General features: G+C 37.9%; 2 protein-coding genes across 4 annotated transcripts in view; one reads left to right on the top strand and one right to left on the bottom strand.

Annotated features, from left to right (window-relative positions):
* SFTPD (surfactant protein D) overlaps positions 1-12,711 on the bottom strand; it is a 32,451-nt gene extending 19,740 nt beyond the window's left edge. Inside the window, exon 1 of the mRNA XM_011355328.2 lies at positions 12,541-12,711. The gene's annotated coding sequence lies outside the window, so the exon portion shown is untranslated. The remainder of the gene's footprint in view (positions 1-12,540) is intronic.
* A 1,922-nt stretch (positions 12,712-14,633) lies between these two features.
* Positions 14,634-22,838, top strand: TMEM254 (transmembrane protein 254). 3 transcript variants are annotated; one of them, XM_011355327.2, is made up of 4 exons: positions 14,638-14,805; positions 16,646-16,749; positions 16,944-17,003; positions 21,099-22,838. In XM_011355327.2, exons 1-4 carry the CDS (start codon positions 14,716-14,718, stop codon positions 21,217-21,219), a joined length of 375 nt encoding a protein of 124 aa, XP_011353629.1. In that variant the 5' UTR covers positions 14,638-14,715; the 3' UTR covers positions 21,220-22,838. The 3 variants fall into 3 exon arrangements, with proteins under 3 accessions (XP_023383720.1, XP_011353629.1, XP_023383721.1); XM_023527953.1 differs by lacking the exon at positions 14,638-14,805 and adding an exon at positions 14,884-15,167; XM_023527952.1 differs by lacking the exon at positions 16,944-17,003 and having other exon boundaries at positions 14,634-14,805.
* Positions 22,839-23,502: the final 664 nt, after the last annotated feature.

The raw sequence follows: 23,502 nt of genomic DNA, 5'->3' as shown, positions 1-23,502 counted from the left end.
CAGAACTAGAGTATATAACATAAAACAAGAAGGACCACAGGGAAAACCCACAAAACTCAGCCAAATATATTAATTAATTAATTAATTTAAAGAAAACGCAAGAACAAAGAAGCAATGGAAACGTCAAGCTACCAGAAAGCAAAAGATAACATGGCTATAGGAAAACCTCATATTTCTTTAATCACCTTAAATGTAAATAGACTGAATTCACCAATAAAGAGGCACAGAGTTGCAGATTGGATTAAAAAATAAAACCCAACCATATGATGCCTCCAGGAGACACATCTCAGTTGCAAAGACAAATTTCAAAGTGAAAGGGTGGAAAATGATATTTCAAGCAAATGGCATTCAGAGAAAAGTGAGAGTAGTGGTACTAATATTGGATGAAATAGACTTCAAAATAAAGAAAGATACTGAGGGACACTTCATAATAATAAAGGGAATCATGCACCAAGAAGATATAACACTTAATAATATCTATGTTCCCAATCAGGGAGCTCTGAAATATGTAAAATAATTACTAACAAAACTAAGGAGAGAAACAGATCAAACGACTATCATAGTAGGGGACCTTAATACTCCATTGTCAGGTATGGACAGATCATTCAAACAGAAAATCAGTAAGGAAATAACATTCTTAAATGACACATTAGACCAACCAGACATAATTGACATTTACAGAGTCTTTCATCCGAAAACATCTACTTATACATTCTTCTCTAGTGCACATGGAACATTCTCAAGGATTGACCACATACTGGGACACAGAGATAGCCTCAAATATAAGAGGGTTGAAATCATACCAACCATATTCTCTTATCATAATGCTTTGAAGCTGGAGATCAACTGCAAAAAAAAAAAAAAAAAAAGGGCAGGAAGAACCACAAATACATGGAGATTAAATGACATGCTACTGAAGAATGACTGAAGAATAAAAAGAGAGATCAAGAGATAAAGAGAAACGAATGATAATGATAGTACAACATATCAAAACTTTTGGGACACGGCAATAGGAGCCATAAGAGGAAAGTTCATATCATTACAGGCCTACCTCAAAACAAGAATGAACTCAAATAAACAACCTAACACTTCATCTCAAAAAAATAGAAAGAGGAACAAATGAAGCCTAAAATCAGCAGATGGAAAGAAATAATCAAAATTAGAGCAGACTTAAATGAAATTGAAAACAAAAACACAATAGAAAAAATAAATGCAACACGGAGCTGGTTCTTTGAGAAGGTTAATAAAATTGAAAAACCTCTGGCTAGACTCACTAAAGAAAAAAGAGAAAGGACATAAATAAGTAAAATCAGTGATGAAGGAGGAGAAATTACGACAGACCCACGGAAATACAAAGGATCATACAAGAATACTATGAAAAAGTATATAACACCAAATTTAATAACCTAGAAGAAATAGACCAGTACTTATAAAGATACAACCTTCCTAAACTGAATCAAGAAGAACTGGAAAATCTAAATAGACCAATCAGCAGTATGGAAATGGAAACAATCATCAAAAAGCTACCAAAAAGTAAAAATCCAGGACCAGATGTCTTCACGGCTTCACCAGTGAATTCTGCCAAACATTCAAAGAAAATTTAATACCTATTCTCCTCAAACTGTTCCAAAAAATTGAAGAGGAGGCAATACTGCCTAACTCATTTTATGAGGCCGATATTATCCTGATACCAAAACCTGGTAAGGATAATACAAAAAAAGAAAACTATAGACCGATATCCCTCATGAACACAGATGCAAAATCCTAAATAAGATACTAGCGAATCGAACACAGTAACATATTAAAAAGATTATATACCCAGAGGCACAGGGATGGTTCAACATACGCAAATCAATTAATGTGATACACCACATAAACAAATTAAAAAATAAGAATCATATGATCATATCAATAGATGCAGAAAAAGCCTTCAACGAGATGCAGCAACCATTTATGATCAAAACACTTAACAAAATTGGTATAGAAGAAAAGTACCTTAACATAGTAAAGGCAATATATGACAAACCCTCAGCCAACATTGTACTTAATGGTGAAAAACTAAAAACTTTCCCTCTAAGATCAGGAACAAGACAAGGCTGTCCACTATCACCACTATTATTCAGTATAACATTCGAGATCCTAGCAAGTGCAATCAGGCAACAGAAAGACATAAAAAGCATCCAAATAGGAAATGAAGAAGTCAAACTGTCACTATTTTCTCTATATGGAAAATCCTAAATTCTCCACAAGAACACTACTAGAAACAATAAGCAAATACAGTAAAGTCTCTGGATATAAAATCAATGTTCAAAAATCCATAGCATTCCTATACTCCAATAATGAAGCATCAGAAAAAAGAAGTGGGAAAAATAATTCCTTTTGCAATTGCAACAAAAAGAATAAATAAAATACCTAGGAATAAATTTAATGAAATATATGAAGGACCTATATAAAGAAAACTATAAGACCCTGTTAAAAGACATTGAAGAAGATAAAAAGGAAAGGAAAGATACTCTGTGTTCTTGGATTGGAAGAACCAACATAGTTAAAATGAATTTATTACCTAAAGCATTATGCAAATTTAACGCAATCCCCATCAAAATTCCATCTGCATTTTTTAAAGAAATAGAAAAAAAATCATCAGATGTATATGGAAGCACAAAGGACCTCAAATCGCCAAAGCCAACCTGAGAATAAAGAATGAGGCTGGAGGCATCACTCTGCCTGACTTCATATTATACTACAAAGCAACAATAATCATAACGGCATGGTATTGGCAGAAAAACAGACACACGGACCAGTGGAACAGACTCCAGAGTCTAGAAGTAAACCTATGTTTATATGGGCAAATAATTTTTGACAAAAAAGCCAAAAACATACAGTGGAGAAAGGACAGCCTCTTCAATAAAGGGTGCTGGGAAAACTGGAAAACTATCTGCAAAAGAATGAAACTAGACTGTTGTCTATCACCACACACTAAAATTAACTAAATGGATTCAGGACCTGAATATAAGACCTGAAAAAATAAAATGTATAGAAAAAAACATAGGACTAAACTCATGGACCTTGGACTTAAAGAGGATTTTATGAATTTAACCTCAAAGGCAAGGGGAGTAAATGCAAAAATAAATAAATGGGATGACATCAAACTAAAAAGCTTCTGCACAGCAAAAGTAACCGTCTACAAGGTAAAGAGACAACCATCCGAATGGGAAAACATATTTGCAAGCAACATCTCTGATAAGGGCCTAATATCCAAAATATTCAAAGAACTCATACACTTCAATAACAACAACAACAACAACAAAAAGATCCAATCAAAAAATGTCAGAGAACCTGAACAGACACTTCTCCCTAGACGACATACAAATGGCCAACAAATATATGAAAAGATGTTCAACATCGCTAGCTATTAGGGAAATGCAAATCAAAACCACAATGAGATATCACCTCACACCTGTTAGAATGGCTATAATCAACAGGACAAGTAATAACAAGTGTTGGAGAGGATGCAGAGAAAAAGTAACACTCATACATTTCTCTGAGACTACAAATTGATACAGCCGTTATGGAGAATAGTATGAAGGTTCCTCAGGAAAACTAAGAATTAATCTACCATACGATCCAGCAATCCCTCTTCTGGGTATTTACCACAAAGACTTGAAAACACATATCTGAAATGATATTCGCACACAGATGTTCATAGCAGCATTATTCATGGTGGCCAAGATGGAAGCAATCGAAGTCTCCTACAACAGATGATTGGATAATGAAGCTGTGGTACATATATACAGTATTTCATCTCTTTTTATCGCTGAGTAGTATTTCATGAAATACTAATACCCAAAATATTCATGAAATACTAGTATTTCATGAATATTCATACTATTATTTCATGAAATACTACTCAGCGATAAAAAGAGATAAAATACTGCCATTTGCGACAACATGGATGGATCTTGAGATAATTATGCTAAGCGAAATAAGCCAGACAAAAAAAGTTGAAAATCACATGATACCACTTCTATGTGGGATATAAATCTAAAAGCAACAAACAAACAGGACGAACAAACAGAGACTCATGGACAGGGACAACAGGCTAGTGGTTACCCGAGGGTAGTGGGGGAGGGGGGAAGTAGATGAGATTAAGGGGTCAACTATGTGGTGACAAAGAAATCTAACTATGGGTGATGAACACACAATGCAATATGTGTGTGTGTGTGTGTGTGTGTGTACACGTGTGTGTGTATGCCTTACTGTTGAATTGTTGAATTGTACACCTGAAACTTACTGGATTTTGTTAATCAATGTCACCATAATAAAAATAAATAAATTAAAACAAAATTTAAAAAAATAATAATAAAAGTAAAGGGTTTACATACCATGACCAAGTGGGATTTATGCCTGGAATGCAAGGTTGGATCAACATACAAAAAAGAATCTAGATAATATACCACATTAACAGAAAGAATAAAAACTGTATTATCATCTCTATTGATGCAAAGTGTTTGACAAATTTTAGCACTCGTTCATGATAAAGACACTCAACAAACTAGGAATAGAAGGAAAGTACCTGCACATGAATATAAGCTATATATGACAAGCCCACAGCAAACATAATACTCAAAGCTGAAAGACTAAAAGTTTTTCTTCTAAGATCAGGAACAAGGAAAAAATGTCCACTTTCACCACTTGTATTTAACATAGTACTGGAAGTTCCAGCCAGAGCAAATTGGTAAGAAAAAGAAATAATAGGCATCCGAATTAGAAAGGAAAAAGGAAAAGTAAAATTATCTCTATTCACAGATGATATAATCTCATATGTAGAAAAACCTAAAGATTAGGCACACACACACATGTGTGCGCACATATACACCTGTTAGAAATAATTAACAAATTCAGCAAAGCTGCAGAATACAAAATTAACACATAAAAATCAGTTTCATTTCAATACCCTAACAATGAACAATTCAAAAAGGAAATTAAGAAGAAAACCCCATTTACAATAGCATCAAAAGAATACGATTGTTATGAATAAACCTGGCCGAGAAGGTTAAGGACCTCTACACTTAAAATTTCAAAACATTGCTGAGATTTAAAAAGACACAAAGAAATAAAAAGATATCTGTGTTTATAGACTGGAAAACTAAATATTATTAGTATATCCATACTACCCAAGTGATCTACGGATTCAATGCAAACCCTATCAAAATCACAATGTTATTTTTTTTGCATTAATAGAAAATTTCATTCTAAAATTTATTTGGAATCTCAAGGGACCCTGAACAGCCAAAACGATCTCGTAAAAGAACAAATTAGAGATCTCACACTTTCTGATTTCAAAACTTACTACAAAGTTACAGTGATCGAAACTGTGGTGCTGGCATAAAGACAGACATGTAAACCTATGGGATAAAATGGAGAGCCCATAAATACACCCTTGCATATATGTCACATAATTTTTGACAAGAATGCCAAGACTATTCAATGGAGAAAGAATAGTCTTTTCAACAAATGGTGCTGGTAAAACTAGAATGAAGTTGGACTCCTACTTTACACCATATAGAAAAATTAACTCAAAATGGATTTTAAAAAATCTTAACATAAGAACTAGGGGAAAAAAGAACCAGAACTATAAAACTGCTAGAAGAAAACAAGGCAAATCTTTATGATTTTGAATTTGGCAAGGATTTCTTGGATATGACATCAAAAGCATAAAAGAATAAAATAAGTTGGACTACATCAAAATTTTCTACTGTACACCAAGAGATAAATCAATAACTTGGAAAGGCAACCTACAGAATGGGAGACAATATTTACAGAGCATATCTGATAAGGGATTAATATCCAGTATATAAAAAGAATACCTATAACTCAACATTAAAACAACAAACTTGATTTTTATAATGAGCAAAGATTTGAATAAGTATTCCTCCAAAGAAAGTATACAAATGGCTATTAAGCACATAAAAAGATGTTTAATATTACTAACTATTAGGGAAACACAAAACCACCATGAGATACCATCTCATACCAATTACTATAGCTGTCATCAAAAAGTAGAAAATAACTAGTGTTGGCAAAAATATGGAAAAACTAGAACTCGTGTGCACTGTTGGTGGGACTCTAAAAAAGGTATAACCACTATGGAAAACAGTAGGAAAGTTTCTCAAAAATTAAAGATAGAATTACCATATGACTCGCAATTCCACTTTTGAGTATATACCAAACAGAAGTGAAAGCAGGAACTTGAATAGAAATTTGTACACCCATGTTTACAGAACTATTATTCACAATAGCCAATTGATGGAAGCAACTCAAGTATCCATCAATGGATGAAGGGACAAACCATATATTCTGTTGTGTGCGTGTGTGTGTGTATATATATATATACACATGTGTATATATATATACACATGTGTATATATATATATATACACACACACACGCACACAACAGAATATAATCCAGCCTTATAAAGGAAGGAAATTCTGCTACAACTTGGATGAACTTTGAGGTCATTATGCTAAGTGAAATAAGCCAGTCGCAAAAAGTAAATACTGGATAATTCCACTTATCTAGAGTCGTCAAATTCATAGAGACAAAGTAGAAGTGGTTGCCAGGAGCTGAGGATACATGAGAACAGGGAGTTAATGTTTAATGGGTACAAAGTTTCAGTTTCACAAGATGAAAAGAGTGCTGTGGATGGATGGTGCCGATGGTAGCACAACAATGTGAATGTACATAATGCCACTGAACTGTACACTTAAAAATGGTTACGATGATAAATTTTGTTATGTGTGTTTTACCACAATAAAATAATCCAAGAAAACATTCCAGAAATAGAAGACCTGAATATAGACACTGAATGAATTCACAATGTATTGGAGAAAATTGATTCGGAAATGATTAACTCCAAGGTATATCCTGGTAAAACTGTTAGACTTTAAAGACGAAAAGTCCTCAGGGCCTCCAGGAAAAAAAAATTACAAAGGCAAGGGAATTATATACAATATCAGATTTATCAAAAACATATAAATTTAGGTAATATTAGTGCAGAATTTAAGTTTAAGGTAAGAATACATGAACTAAAGATACTATACTGAGCCAGGCTGTGGGAATCAGCCTCCTTTCTCATCTGAGAAAGGAAGGTGCAAGGCAGAGAAACGTGTGTCTGGCCTAAAGGTTAAATTTGACCTCTAGCCTCTGCCTCTTCCTGCTCGTGCCCTCAGTCTTTCAACTTCTGTAACTTCCTAAGATAAATAATAACTCCCTATCACCCTATATAGAAATTATGACACTTGGAGTAAATATTTTATGGGAGAGCACTGTCTCCAAAGGGTGAAATGACATGCTCATGGTCACAAGAAATGGAAAAGGTCTATCCCAGAGGGATGAATTTCACAAAACTGGGGCTTCTTTCCAAAATTTTTTGACCCTTTCTCATAGGGTAAAAGGAATCGGGCTCAGCAAAAATGAGATTTACAACATTCGCTGAAGGTTAATTATCTTCTAGTTCGTGCGGGGATCACTCCATACAGTCCTCATTTCCTAATCTTCATTGAGGAAATATTTATGGGGAACAGGAAGGAAATTACCATTCTTGTGTTTACAAGACATGCCTTGCCTACGATCTGCGTTTTTTCCCTCCACATAGTAGCTAATTTAATCTGCAAACTCCAGCAGGTTGAAGTATCTGAGTATTATTACAGGTTGTAAGCTGTTTACACTGGGCAACCCTATCAATGCAGACTGAAAGGCTCTGAATCTGTCTCTTTGCTTGTAGAAGAAGAGCTCTTAATGAAACTTGGATTTGGAAATTCCAGGGTAATTGTTCCCCTTAAGCAATCCGTAGTCCGTATTGATTGCCTTGGAATTATTTCAGACCTGGTTAAGGCCGTCAGATTCTTCTTCCACATTACTGAGCTGATATGAATAGAGATGGAGCAGGGTCAAGTCTCTTCTCTATCTCATGCTTGGAAAGTTCCAAATTATTCTGAACTTCAGAGAATATCAAATCCTTTGTGAACTAGGGGAAAAAAAAAATCTAAGGACCACTTCAACAATTCTTCCAAGAAAGCTCTTTTGGTTTGGGGAAGTTTCACAGCCCCCCTCCCCCCGGGCCTGCCCTTGATAATCTTGTTAACTTTTAAACATACACAAAAGTAAGAAAGAAGAGTATAATAAACCTGATGATTCTATCACTCAACTCTAATATATGGCAATACATAGCCAATCTTATTTCATCTATCCACCTAGTCCATTCATCTTCTCAACACCCCCCTCATTGTTCTGAAGTGAATCCCAGACATATTGTTTCACCCATATACAATATACAATAAGTCCTCACTTAATGTCACCAATAGGTTCTGTGACTTTAAGTGAAACATTGTATAAGGCAAGCAATTTTGACATAGGTTAATTGATATAAATAAGAGTTAGTTTCCTATAGCATTTCTCATTGACGTTATAATGAAACGTTATAATAAAACGACGTTCATTATTCAAGGATCTGCTGTATATGTCTAAAACATAAGAAATCCTTTTTTAAAAATCAGTTCCATATTATTGGGTATTAGGTTGGTTCTACTTTCTTTCCCTCAGTTTTATTGAAATATCTCTTTTAATGTAACCAAAAGTTAATTTTCAAATTCCAAAGCCTCTCAGAAAGTCCTACTGCCCAATTCCACTCTATAGCAGCCACAGTTACATTGGTGCCATGAGCTCTCCCCAGCCTATAAACCTGAACTTTTAAAAGATGAAAGTTCAAACCCCTACAAAACACTACTATATCAGATAGGCTGCCTCCCACCAAAGAAACTCACCATTGGAAGCCATGTTGACTCTCTAGTCCAGGGTCTCTCTGAGGGATAATGTGATGACCTCTGGAGTAGCATTAATATACTCTTGAAGTGCCCACTCCAGACATGCCTTCCCCACGACACACCTTTTGATCACTTTACCTAATCCATCTTTTCAAAACCTAGCTTCCATTTATTGAGCACCAACTGAATTTAACTTTGTTATTTATAGATACTATTTTATCTCCACTTAAATTTGAGGACACTGGGGCAGAGAGGTTTAGACCACAGAGTGAGCCTCTGACCAAGTCAGTCTTACCTCTGACCTCATGCTTGTCACTATCACCCTATTATGTTATAAACTGCAGGCAGTGTGAGTGCTGTGAGGACAGAAGCTTTGTCTGGCTCACAGACGATCTATATTGCTTGATACTTCATGACTAAGGGTTACTGAGATTGGAAGCAGGAGACATCAGAGACTAACTGAATAAGGATTATGGACATTAGATCATTTGCTAATTTATCCTTAAAATAGTCCTTTGAGAAAACCAAAACATCTATTTTACAGATGAGAAAACTGCAGGCCATTGGGGTTTTCTTCACAATTGTAAGACATTTTACGTTCCCAAATGTATGGAAAGAGGGTGTTTTATACTCCAGATATGGAAAACGCAACACATTCTTGATAGCTATTTCAGATTAATTCATCTGAATTCAGAGGATCCACACGTCCCCCTTTCTATTTAAACAAATTGCTACAAATTTATATGGCAGGCCTAAAGAAAAGTTCATTCACATATTACCTTACTTAAATCCTGTAGCGTCCCTATGTGGGTATATGTTACTTATCCTCATTACACGTATTAGGGCACCAAAACATTGAGAAATTAACTTTCCTGAGGTTGAACTCTTAAGAAAAATTCCTAGAGGAATACGAAGCAGGTGAAAGTAAGGTTTTTAATTGGGGAAGTTAATGGCCCAGGTGCAGGTGGAAGGAGAACCCATGATTCTGATGATTCCAGCATAGATCATGCCTCACCAACGAAAATGAAGAAAAAAACGAAGAACAGACTTGATGGGCAGATGATATTATGGGAGGTCATATAAATGAATTATTCCTATAATGGGTCCTATGCTGTCTGCTTGGGGTCAGAGCCTTGATAGCTCAGCCAGTCTGTGCAATACCAGTTGCTTTCAGGTAATTGAGGGGAATATTTGTGAAGCTGGAAGTGTTGGAGGAGTTTGGAGACTAAGAGAACAAAGCAAACCAAAATATAGTTGGGCCTAAACTAATTTCTCTGGCTTCCCCCAACCCTCCTCAGTAATCCAAAATTCAGATCAACTTTTTTAGGTTTTTTATATTTTTCTCTCAGTACCTTAAATTCACACTAGGTGGCGACCTTCCCCATGCCTCCTCTTATCAAATTGCTTCCAATAAACATTTTCACCAGACCTCAACTCCAGTCAATCTTGCCTCTCTTCCCACTCCATTATCTAGACATCACTGGCAAAGGTCAACAAATCAGTGCCTAAACTGCCCAGTCTCATGGTTAATCTTCCTCCCTGAGTCATCAAACTTCTATTTTTTTCTTGAAAACTTTCTTAGACTTTTTACATTAAGCTTGGCTTCAAGGGATATCCCCTGAGTCCTTCATTCTTTTTAGAAATACCTCCTAACAGTAAGAGTCCAACATATAACAGATGTGTATTGAGTCCAGTGATACAGCTGTGAACAGCATGAATGGAGCCTTTGCTCTCAGAAAACCAATATTCGGTGAACTTGAAGAAATTAACTCCCAATTATCCATTGCAAGGAAAAATTAGAACATAGTAAAATGCCTATTAGGGGGTTTCATAACGTAGCTACTACTTCCCTTTCAGCTTTGCCTTTGAGGCTGGCCTCTTGTAAACACTTAGCTCCAATCAGGCTATGCCATTTCCAGGCGACGAAATACTCTCTGCCCTCCTGGACTATACATTTGCTTCAGGTGCTACGAGGAAGTTCCAGTGACTTTAGAAGAAAATACTTTAGTCGAAAGCAACATTGATCAACGTTGCGTTTAAGAATTTGGTGCTCTGTAGTTTTGTTTTCCTTAAGTGTTTTTCTCTGGGTATCTCGCCCCCAAGAAATTTTGGACATGTCCTCCACCTTTTTTGGACCCCGTGAATTTTTTATTCATTTTCCCCACTGTTAAAGTTAAACTTAAATGCCTCAAAATATGGTTCATCCTCTACTTCAAAAATGTAACATTTTCCTTCCATACAGAATATTGAAACAGAATATTCCATTCTTTTATTCAAAAAATATTTCTGAGTCCCTACAATTATGTGCCACAATTGTAATGTTGTACTTGCCTCTAGGTATTACATTTTCTTTCTTCTCTTGATGTATGTGCTCAAAGGGAAATTATTAGGCACTTCCTTCCATCCCTAATTCTATGCTGAAATATTGGTTATTCATAAGACGTTGATCTCTGTCAAATTGTATGCAATGTGCAGCAGTATTCTACAGAAAATAGTGAAATTATTCATGCAGCATGAGGATGACTAGAAGGATTAACCACAAGGTATGAGCCTAGTGGGGGTAAACTGAGAACAGATCAAAGTGTCCTGTGGGAGCCTCAAACCAGCCCTGAAAGTCAACATCTAGATGTGTGGGAGAAAAATAAGGGTTTACTTTTTCTCAGCCATATCTAATCCTAATACAATATACTATCCGAGAGATTGGCTAAAAAACCCTTACACATTCTTAAGTTCAACAAAATAGGAAATGACACATTAATAGATTCACAAAATATTAGTAAACAGAAAGTTACTCCATGTCCAAAAGTAAACATGTCTGACAAAGCTATATAACATGCCTATTGAAGTATTAAAGCTACACTCCATAAATTTGATTAATTTAGTAAGCTGATGATTCAGTAAATTGGCTTTGAACACACTGGTTTTCTTGAGATGATTTTGTTATTGTCTGTTTAATGAACTGTATTTTCTCAAACTGAATGTTAGTTATTTCTTAGCCTTTTTCTCCCATATCACAGCACTTAGTTCACTGAAGTGTAACAATAGTAAGAATAGCTAACATTTATTGAATTTTTACTTCATGCTACCTCTAAAGTAACCATTTCTCAGCATGTATTTAAAAAAAAAAAAATCAGTGTCCTACAGGCCAAAATCTTGCACAAAATTTAATCAGCAGCAGCAGCATCATTAATCATCATCATTATTTGAATCTGTAGGTTTTTAGGTAGGACAAACATCCCAGTTCCCTTCCCCTCCCCCACCCCCAGTTTTACTTCTATAGATTATCTCTGCCCTTTTCATTCATTTGTTAATTTAATGCTATAAACATGTCTCTGTTACCCCTGAATACAAGATCTCATACTCCAAGGTCAAAATGGTCAGTGTATTAAAACATTGTTATGCTGCCTCTGGTAAATTCCTATTGATTTTCATCAGAAGTACAGTGTAACCAACCCGAAGCCTGGATTGCATTTGTCTTATTCAGTTGTATCTCTAGAGCCTAACAGTGACTTCACACTAAATGGGTCCACAGAAATATTTTTTGAATATTCAAATGAATGACATAACTCTTCTCCATTCCGATTATACTACTTTATCAACTTTTCCCCTTCCCTGCTTTCCCTGCTTCCAATTTTACCTCCATCCAACATACAGCAGACATTTTTGGGTAGATTTAAAAAAAAAAAAAAGCAAAACCAATTTTTCACGGACTCACCTTGGCTAAGGAAGCAAATCAAAACTCCTCAGTTTGACAGCTAATGCCATTCATGACCAGGACCCTACACGCCTTTTCAGCCTCACCTTGCTTCACTCAATTTCACATTATTCCTTCTTGCAACAATAAATTGCTCCTAATTCTCTAGACACACAATGGTATCCATATTTCTATAAATTTGTTTAGATTGCTCTCCTCCCATCCTCATGATCCTGGTGTAATAGCCTGCTGAAATGTGAAAGGGTTAAAGAATAATTAAAACCTGAAACTGGACAAAGGAAGTCTATAACTTAGGCCTAGTTTCTGGAACCCCTAACCACATTCTGTTAATCATGAAACTTGGAACAATGAGCTCATACGCTAACTGCCAATTTTAGCCTGTGTAACCCTGCTTGCTTGCATGGCATGAAAAATAATCAATTGTATATAAGCTGAAAATTACTGCTTGGCCATCGCCCATGGGAACACTGGCTATAGCCCATGGGAACATAGGCAATCACCCATAGGAACATAACATTCTAACAACAAGCTTTCTGCTTCTGTACTCCCCGCTTGCACACCTGACCAGTGGGTTGACAGGTAGTGAATAGGAGAAAGATGGACCTTTGTGTTTAAGACAGAATGAGGAAGGAAATTTGGGGCTTAAAAACCTTGTATCTTGGCATTCCGGGGCTGCTCCTTTGCAAGGACAGCCGCCGGCTAATAAACTGTCTCCTGGTTAAGAGCACTCAAGTTGGGTCTGGTTATTCTGGTCACAACACTGGGAAAATGTGGGGGTTTTGCTGTACCCACACGTGGCTATCTCACTCTACGGTCATTAGAACTCCCCTAGGAGGACTATTATCTCTGTGCCTCATGAAACTGCATTATTTGTGTTTTTGTGTCAAGCGAAGGGTAGGTTAACAGTATTTTTTTCTCTAGATAACCAATCATCCTAAAATAATTTAATGAATAGTTCATTCTTTCCTAAATTTGAAATGTTAGCTTTATCATAAAATAAATGTTTGGGTATATGTCAGATCCATCTCTGGAGTATCATTTCCCATTGACTTGTGTGTCAAATACCAAATGCTTTTAATTATAGTTCTTTATAGTGTCTTGATACCTCATAGGCCAATCTTTTTTTTTTTTTTTTTAGCCTAGTCAAGTGAAGCAGTGGGAGAAGGAACAAATAAATTGTAAATGGTTGTGATCAATTAATTGTAGACACCACTGTACTCTGACCAGCCTTGTAGGCCAATCTTCTGGGGAAAAAATAGTATCTTATTTTTGCTTTATTTTGCGCATTTCCAAATTGTCATTAGAGTTGAACATCTTTTCATGTGTCTTGGCTATTCAAGTTTTCTCTTACAAGGACAGCCGATTCATACCCTTTACTCATTTATCGAATACATTGAAGAATCCCTACTTCCAGGTCTTTCAACTTTATGGTGCCTTTCATAAGAATAAAGTTTTAAATTTGGATGCAGTTAAATTTTCAATCTTTCCCTCTGGCTTTTAATTTTAATAGCTTGCTAAGAAGTTTCTTTCTCCTCTCTCAAAGGTTGTAAAACTCTTCTCCCATGCTTTCTTGTTTCCAATGTTTAGGCCATTACTCCATCTAGAGTGGTGAGAGGTAAAGTATAATGAGGTGAAATATTTCTCTGCCAACCCAGAGGGGATGGCAATACAGGATACCTGGAGGACAAAGAATTTAGCCACCTTGTCACACGCGGAGAGGGTGATTTGGAAGAAATTAAGTCACAGACGGGTTAGATAACTAGTCTCAGCTTATACAAAAACTTAAGTGGCAGAGCCAGGGCTTAAACCAGGCAATCTATTCCACAGCCCCAGTTCCTAACTGCTGCGCCCTACAGCTCGATACATCTAAGAAAGAGGAAGAGCATTATTTCTCCCAGAGCACAGCCGAGCTGAAGTTCAAAAATTAGACTCGTGGTTAATCTTAAATCCGGGAAAGTGACCTCAGAGAGGGGTCTCTCCTGGAAGATGATGTCTAGCCCACCAGGCCAGGGTCCAGGAAGCCCCGCTCTCCGGGTTTCCGAACCCGCAGAGTCTTCTTCCTTTCGGGCAGAAAGTAGGAGGAGCGGTCGCCGAGGCTCCGCCCCGACCCCGACCCCGACCCCGTCTCCGCGCAAGCTGTTCTCTGCTTTGTGCCGAAGGGAATATGCTGCAGCCATGAGCACGGCACCAGGCGTTGAGGCTTACTTCCACAGGGGCAGTTTATTCTGGTTCACTTTCATCACGCTCTCTTTTGGCTACTACACGGTAAAGTCAGCGAGCGGAGTGATGGCTCTATTCAAGATCCGTGCCTGCAGTCGAGGGCAGGTCGCGCAGGCGCAGTCCCGGCGGCCACGGGCTCGGAGCCGCGGGAGAGGGGCCTGGACCCCGGAAGACGCAGGCGCATTGATCCGCCCGCGCCTTTCGCTGGTCCCGGAGGTCCTGAGAAACCGGCTACTCAGGCTTTAACTGAATGGGGCGGGCACGGCTTCCCACCTGATAACTCTGTGTCTAGATCTCTCAAGATGGTGGTGGCGACGTCGGAGGCTCGCAAGGCTGCTACCGCCTACTTCCGTACAACCAGACCCTTGCCCTCGCTGGTCACCGTCCTGGGGCTGGCATATTTCGCGGTGAGGCGTCGGACGGGGCGGGGAAGCTGCCTTTAGGCCGGCCGGGCCCTCGTAGGGCGAGAGGCGCTGTGGGAGCGAGGTTTCGCGCTTGCGCTTCTGCTGGTTGCCCAGGTTTCTGAAGTAAGCAGAAGTTCGATGGGCCAAAAGGCCAGTTTCTGCTTTAAAGTGTTCCTGCATTTGCGTTCTCGCCTCTCCATGGTTGCTACAACTTAACCGAGTCTGAGTAGAGCTCACCGAGGGGGAAGGCAAGTTGACGGACTGCCGTAGGCTTGCAAAGTCAGGGGAGGACTTCCAAAGCAGAATGTTTGAGGCACTTGGAGTTGCTAGGAAAACCTAAAGAATGGATAAGATTTAATTGATCAGAAAGGATAGAAAAGATATAAATGTTTTGGCCTAGATGTAGAATCAGGAAGGCGAGGATCTCTGCTGAGAAGAGGAGCGACTTTTGTCTGGCTGACAGTCGTTTAAAGGATAACGGGAAAGACTCCTGGAAAAGCAGGGAGTAACGTGGTATAATTTCGAATGAAGGCAAAACTTATTTGGATATTGCCCGATAGATCCTTGACATGGCGTTATTTGTCTTGCTCACAGTGTTTGTTGTGAAATCCGACCACCTTTGTCCTGATTCCCCATATGTAAAATGGAGGCGTTGGGCTGAAATTTTTCAAAGGTGCTATTCTGTACTATGATTCTGCATCTCTGATTAGTTAGAATATAGGTGGAGGAAAGCTTTGGTGACTTCAAATTGAGATATTGTGGAGCTGTTAGATGCTGCCCTTTCCATTCCCGTTGGTTTTCAAGGATGCAGTGATATTTTATGCTTTCTTTAGATTTTAGGTGTTGAACAACATGATGGGAGAGATAGTACTGCTCTTGACTGAGATCTGAATGGGATAAGAAGTTTTGGAACTATTGGAGCTTATTTATTCTCAGAAAAGCCTAAATTGACAGAGGCTACAACACAGAGACAGAGAAAGTTGATAAGGTTACAAAAACCTTATGTGATTAAGTGGTTGCATTTAGCACTTCACAAACCTGATGTTACTTATTTTCCAATTCTGTTCAGTGGATCAGTCCCAGTTTTAGTGGTAGAAAAAGGTGAAAGAAGAGAAAGGGATCCCGAATTAAATGGGGATTTGGCTCAGACCATAGTTTCTGCAGTAAAGAATCTAGCTAAGGCACATAAACTCTTAAAATTTGTCAATAACCTTTATAAAATAATGTTTTTGGTGGAATTCATTAAGAATAGAAGTCATCCAACCTGGGCACTGAGTCCGATACCCCCAGTTTCCTCAGCACAAATCTCCTACCGAATAGCTTTTTGAAAATAGAAGTTGAGAGTAGAAGCCCAGTTCAGAGTTTCTTTGGTCTGTTCTTGTTTTTGTGGAATCAGGATTATTTTATAGCCTCTCTCAAAAATAAACATTTGCTGATTTAAGTGACCCAATAGATATTGTGTGCCTCTGGTTCTCTTTCAGTGGGTTGTCTTCTGGCCTCAGAGTATTCCTTATCAGAGCCTAGGACTCCTGGGCTCCTTCACTCAGTACTTGGTGGACCATCATCACACCCTGCTACACAATGGGTAAGGAGAGCTGCAGAAATGGGATGTGGACACATCAGCTCCAGTCTCACTGTAGACCTGGGAGGCCCGCAGTCTCCTTTATATATCTAAAAGCGGTGCTAGTTCACATTAAAGCACCTTTCTTTTTGTGGTTTCTGTGTTAGATTTCATCAGCAGGTAACCATCACCTTAAACTAGGCTGACTTTTGTTTCAGGTATTGGCTTGCCTGGCTGATTCACGTGGGAGAGTCCTTGTATGCCATGGTGTTGTGCAAGTAGGTGTTTTTAATAGGTCTTTGTTGCTTCTCTATATCTAATATAAGATGAGAGTAGCCACATTTAAATAATTCATACACTTGCAGGCTGAGAGTACTCTCAAGGTAGAGGAGTTGAATCTTCACACCTAATACTGAGCCTAGCCCAAAGGAGATACTCGATAAATTTTTAATGAATGAATTAATTTCATTTGTGTTAGCCAGTCACTTTGTTGCTTAATTTAGATGATTTTTCTTATTTTTTAAAAAAATTCTTTGCCCCAAGGAGAATAAAAAATAAGGAGGCTACCTTTTAGTTTGAAAAGAACTGAATCATTGACTGAGGCTAATGATTCTCAGTTTTAGTTTCACAGCTGAATCACCTGAGGAGCTTTTTCCAGACCCGTATATCCTGATTTGTCTGGTAGGCCTTGCTTCAGACATGGGGATATGTTATTTTTATAAGCTCTACAGATAATTCTGGAATGCAATGCAAAATAAGAGCCCCTCGACTAGACGCTACTCAGCAAGTGCCAGTGTTACTAGAAGTTCTCTTTACATTTGTATTTTATGTAGCATATACAAAAAGTATGGTGTAATGAAAAAGATGATTATAGTAATGCCAAAGTATTTTGCAATTAATTTTTTTTCTGTTCAAGATTAACTGTCACCTCTTTTTATTGTTGTATTACTTCTAAAAGTGGAAAATAAGGTACTTTATTACTACCGTGTTTCTTTTTTTGAATTCTGAATGTTTAATAAGTCATGATTTCCTAAAAATAATTCTATTAAAAGGAAATAAACGTTTGCTTACATGTATATTCTCATTAACCAGATTTCATCCAAATGATTTGAGTGGTACCATAGAAAATAATTTGTTTTAAAAACATTGTCTCATACATTAGATTTTAACAATAGTTTTTCCATTTGGATGAGGTGTAATTGATTAAATATACTGTGTCTTAATAATAAAAATAATTAATGTATCTTGGGCGAACACTATGTTAGACACTGCTAAGTGCTTTAAATAGATTATGGCACTCCATCTTCTGGTTGATTAAACAAACTGGACTTGCCAGGAGAGGAACGGAAAGCAGCTTTATTCTTTCTTACCCCTCTCCAAGTAATCTTACCCTGTGGGTTATTTTCTGTCTCCCACCCTAGCCCTGGATAAAATCTGAAGTAGTTCCATAGGTTTTCCTTGTGATATTATTTGGTCTAGTCCAATCTATTTATTAAAACTATAAACTTACCTAATTCAGAATGTCTGTTCTCATCCAGCTGGGGCCTAGGAGCCTGCTATGGGGAAGAGAATGTAGTTGATGTCTTCTCATTCTACCTTTTTTCCCTATTCACTAGCAGCTGCTTGTTGCACCTTTAAATGGTGAGAGTAGTTAGGGGAAATAGGGCACAGTCGGCCTTGCGAACAGGCAGCTGGGTGCCATGCATGTTGCGTACCCTGTGTTGGTTCTTCTCTCCAGAAGGGCTCTGGTGGATTTGGGGGAAAACCACCCATCACTAGGAATCTCCCTCCTGCAGTTCCCTGATGGTTTCTGCTGATGCTTCCCCCAGCATGCTGTTTGCAGTTTCCCCTCAGGATCGATGATTGGGGGAAATTCCCTTCATCGAGATTTCTTCTATCCTTCGGTTAGGCCTGTAGGGTGGGGTCCCCTTTAAGCTCACCCATGCCAGTGCACGTCCACAAGATCTGTATGGCTCACGATAACAGCTTCCTTGTCCCTCCATGGGATAAGTTTGCAAGTGTGTGCAGTTCCCAATGCAGCCATAAACCTTTGCTCTCCTATCACGCAAGCTGACCAGTCTGTAAACTTTTGAATTGGATGTTAATTCCTTCCCCCGAATTCCAGGGGACTTGTGGTTATGTTGAAGCTGTTCTTTGGGCTTGACTCGTGATAGCAAATGCCGCAGCACTAGGGCCTCTTTCCAATGGCTCCTTCAACCACTCAGTGAAATCTCAGCTTGGAAGCATGGTGTCCAACCCCGCAACTCACAGTACTTGCCACATATTTTGTTGTTGGCATTTGGAGCCTCCAAAATTAAAAGACTCAAATTTAAAATCGTAGTATCCATTTCTTTGAAGGGCAAAGGGAGAACAAGCATGGAGAAGCTAGGTCACTATTATTATTTTCTTGCAATCATTTCTTTTTGGCCTAACATGTTGCAGTGTATCATTGGTCACTATAAAACAATTTTTTTTTTTGAATTATGAATGAATGAATTTAAGTTAATGAATCAATTCACAAAAAGATGTAGTATATTTGTAGCCTCCCAAATCCCACTATCTGGCAATAAAAAGGAATTCGTGGATTCCTTTTAACCAGAGATAAGATTGGACTATATGTTTGACTTTATAGCCACCATAATATGTAAACATATAAATATAAACTCCTATAACTTTTACCATTGTCATATATGTCCTGTTTTTCCATGTCTATACCTATAAACTTACTCATTTTATTAATGCTTAGTATTCTATTATATGGATGTGCCTTAAATGTATTTATGTACTTAAGAAATACCCCTTCTGATGGGCTTTTAAGCCTAGTTTTCATTATAAATAACACTGCATGAACATGAATTCCTCATACATCCTGGCCCATTTTGATATAGATTTCATTTTTTTATTGTTCATTGGTAGAGTGTATAAATGTAGTTTATTTTTTTATCTCTTGACTTTATATTCAGTGGCCTAGCTAAATTCATTTATTCTAATAGTTCATCTGCAGATTCTCTTTAATTTTCTAGGTGCATACACAGTTGTGTCTAGAAATATAATATTATTTCTTCCTTTCAGTTCTCTGTGTCTTTTATTTATGTTTCTTCTTATTTCACTGGGTAGTACCTCCAGTACAGTATTGACTAGAAGTGGTGATAGTAGGCATCCTTGCCTTGTTCCCGATCAAAAGGAAAGCTTTCAACATTTTGCATCAAGAGTCGTGTAGATCTCTATCAGAATAAAGAAGTTGCGTTCTGTTTCTAAGTTTGCTAAGAACTTAGATTCAGAATGGATGTTGAAATTTATAAAATGCTTCTGCATTAAGATGATCATATGATTTTTCTTTAATTTGTTACAGTTGACCCTTGAAGAACACAAGTTTGAACTTCATGGGTCTACTTATAGGCAATTTTTTTTTTTCAGTAAATACAGTTGGCCCTACATATCCATGGGTTTCACATCCACAGATCTAACCAACTGCTGATTGAAAACAGTATCTTCAATCCACATTTGGTAATCCGTAGATGCAGAGGGGCCGACTATGCATTGTTCTACAACATTTTATAAGGAACTTGAGCATCCTCTGATTTTTGTTTCTGCAGGGAGTCCTTGAACTAGTCCCCTACAGATAAAAGAGCCGACTATAGTTAAGTTTTTGAAGTCAAAAGTTATATGAGAATTTTCAACTGTGTGCAGTGTCGGTGCCCTTAGTCCCTACAAGAATCAGCTGTATATCAGTTTTACATATGTTGTATTTAAATTTTGTTTTAAATTAAGTCATCCACACGAGACTTATTTATATACAGATGAGACTGTAGCAAGCCATTCACTTCAATTGGGTCATTTTCTTTTGAGCTTTAAGCAGTTTAGTTATAGTGTTCATTACTGCTAGATGCCAGGCCTTTTTCTAAGTACTTTGTGTATATTATCTCATAAATCATATCAACTTGATGAAATAATACTATTATTCCTACTTTTCAGACAAGGAAACTGACTCTGAGAGAAAGTGAGTGACCTGCCCAAGGTCATAGCTGGTAATTGTCCAAGCTAGGATTTACATCTGGTCTATCTTCAAACACTTGCTCTAAAGCCATACCAGTGCTTTTTAACCCCATTTGCTCATCAAAATTACATAAGAAACAGTTTTATAATACAATGCTCCAGGCAGTAGCCAGACTGCTTCTCTAGGAAGAGTGTACCATCCTAAATGCACAAGAAACATGAAAATAAATGAACTAACCATTCGAGTTAGGAAGCTGGAAGAAAATGGTAATGAAAATAGATAGAAAACGTACACTTTTTAAAAAATAGAAAACAATAACTCCTGTGAAACCATAACACTAAAATTCTGGTGGTTAAATTTTTCTTTTCTTTTTTAGGTCTAAAGGCATCACGAATGGTCGGGCTCGACTACTTTGGTTCCTGCAGACTTTCTTCTTTGGGATAGCCTCTCTCTCCATCTTGATTGCTTACAGACCAAAACACCAAAAACAAACTTAAAGAAGATATCCGAAAGCTTTCTCTATTCTTGGACTTCTAGTCTCACCTTTTGTGGGGGGTGCTGTGTTTACTCTTTCTACTTTCTAGAATGTTAAGATCTTTTAGTTATTCATTATATTATACTCTCTGGTTGAATTTGAGTAGATAATAGGAAAAGATTTTAGCTTTCCAATTCCGCAGACTAACCTATTTTGCAGAGAGCTTCTAGCTACCTTCTTGGGGTCCTTGGTCATGTTGGTGCTCTCTCTCTGTCATCTGGTTTAAGCCATGCACTAAATTTGCTTGTTGGTATACCTTTGCTCCCACCTTCTGAGTAAAACACCTTACCCTTACACCACCACCTTAGTTCTCCTTTCCCAAAGATTTTTCCACTTTTCTGGACCAAGAGGGAGTGACATGTCCACAACACGTCAATTCCACACACATTCATTAGCACCTTTGAGGCAGGATCCGATCTTAAACTTTTATTTCTCACACTGCTGAGAAAGATAAGGAAGATAAGCAAGTGCCTGGACCTGGGCAGGCTGAGCAGTTACATAGAGGCACAAAGGACAGGCTGACATCTAAGAGGAGAGGACTGGGGGATGCCTTCCCTAATCCTGCCAGTCAGAATGACCCTTCCCTCTACATGGCCCTTCAGACACAGTGCCATGTGGTGTGCAGGGATCTGTGGTGCCACCACATTACTCCTTCAGGTCAGGATCACATATTAGCTTTATTTTTCCTCTAGCACCTATCCTGTCGCCTTACACACAGGTGTTCTAGTGTTTATTGAACCAAGGAGAGAACCTCTGATTTCACTTTCCATTCCAATTTTAATGATACCATTCCAATTTTTTAATGAAAACTGCAGAACCCATTTAGTGTACCCTCATCCCAAAAACAGAAGACTGCCCTTGACTGGTAGTACCACCTTTCTGTGAGTCACCTGGTGGGAAACCTGTACCTCTTTTCACACTTTTCTATTCTTGGACCCCTTCTCCAGACTCTCATTGTCTCCCTCCAGCTTTGGCTTACTCTAATTCAAATGTTTCTGTTCTAGAGATTCTAGTCTATGGGTGATCCTCCTGGTTACTACCACTCTCATTCACCTCATTATACTTTATTGGTACTGACTGGTTGAGTCAGAAGATTCGTTGACTATCGCCCGACCCTAGTATAATGACTGTCACCTCTAAGAACCGTGTGGGCTCCCTTACTGAAGAACCAACCACCTGTTTGTCCTCTAGAGACTAAACCTTACGTTCCTTCCATGATGTAGTAGGGCATGTTATTTATTTTAAGCAAACATTTATGAGAAAGAACCCCCTCCCCCCAAAAAAGAGGCCCCAAGAAAAAGCACAATCCTTAAAGATTATGGACTATAATTGTTTCTAGTGGAGAGTAATTTCTGCAAATCAGTATGTCTTTCCCTCTGTTTCTTTTCTGATGAGGGTCGCTTTTTGGTAAGGAAAATAATTTTAGAGTTAAACATCATGGAAACAGCTCAGATTTTTTAAAGCATAGCCCTCTTCAAGGGAAATAATGACAATGGTATTAGTGGTGCCAGGAAAAATATGTTAGATTATTTAGTGAAATGGAATAATTCGAATAAAACGCTGAGAATCGTCTCCAGTCAAGTGCTATTTGTGTATGTCAGTTTTGTTGATATATTGTCACACATTTGATTCTCCCTTTTCTCAAAGAGACTCTGTTGTGGAACTCTGCCTAGTTCAGATAGCAGGGACTTTTTCCCACTAATAAAGAAACACAGAATGCCCCAAACATGAGCAGGTAGCAGAGATTTTTTTCCCACTAATAAACACAGAATGCCCCAAACATGAGCAGTAGGGCGTATACTGCTCATGTTTGTAGAGCTGTGCACAGCCCACTTAATTCCTCCATGCACACTGAGCCGTTGTGGACGTGAGCATCTCCTTTCATTGTAGGATTGTCCTCCAGTCTCCATTTACATTTCATTCGGTGTTTGATACAGTCTATGCAGCAAGTGAGAGAAGTGTTCTGACTTTTTTCTTAAAAGCCAAAAAGTATAAAATTCTGTAACCTTATTTGGAGTATTATCATGGCTTCAGCAAAAAAGGATCTTTAGGGAGAAAATGGTGCAAGTCATTCACTTTATGGACTAATGAACTGCATCCCATCAAGGTGAGGGAACAACATCACACAGAGGCCAAGCTTGATCTGTTTCTCCTCTTCCCCACAGCTCAAGAACTTGGAAGTCTAAGTCTGTGAAGGCAAAAAAAATAAAGATATCTTGGCTTTGTATTGCAGTCATAGTAGTGA

This window comes from Pteropus vampyrus, unplaced genomic scaffold, assembly GCF_000151845.1.
Source record: "Pteropus vampyrus isolate Shadow unplaced genomic scaffold, Pvam_2.0 Scaffold20, whole genome shotgun sequence".
Lineage (NCBI taxonomy): Eukaryota > Metazoa > Chordata > Mammalia > Chiroptera > Pteropodidae > Pteropus > Pteropus vampyrus.
The sequence above is the reverse complement of the archived record's forward strand: the minus strand, read 5'-3'. Positions and strand labels throughout refer to the sequence as shown.

What these genes read in the sequence shown, in the direction of transcription:
- TMEM254 (XM_023527953.1), top strand. Translation starts at nt 15,063, where the DNA reads ATGGTGGTGGCGACGTCGGAGGCTCGCAAGGCTGCTACCGCCTACTTC. An exon ending in TGGGGCTGGCATATTTCGCG is followed by an intron (nt 15,168 to 16,645) that starts GTGAGGCGTCGG and finishes GTTCTCTTTCAG; the next exon opens with TGGGTTGTCTTCTGGCCTCA. An exon ending in TATGCCATGGTGTTGTGCAA is followed by an intron (nt 17,004 to 21,098) that starts GTAGGTGTTTTT and finishes TTTCTTTTTTAG; the next exon opens with GTCTAAAGGCATCACGAATG.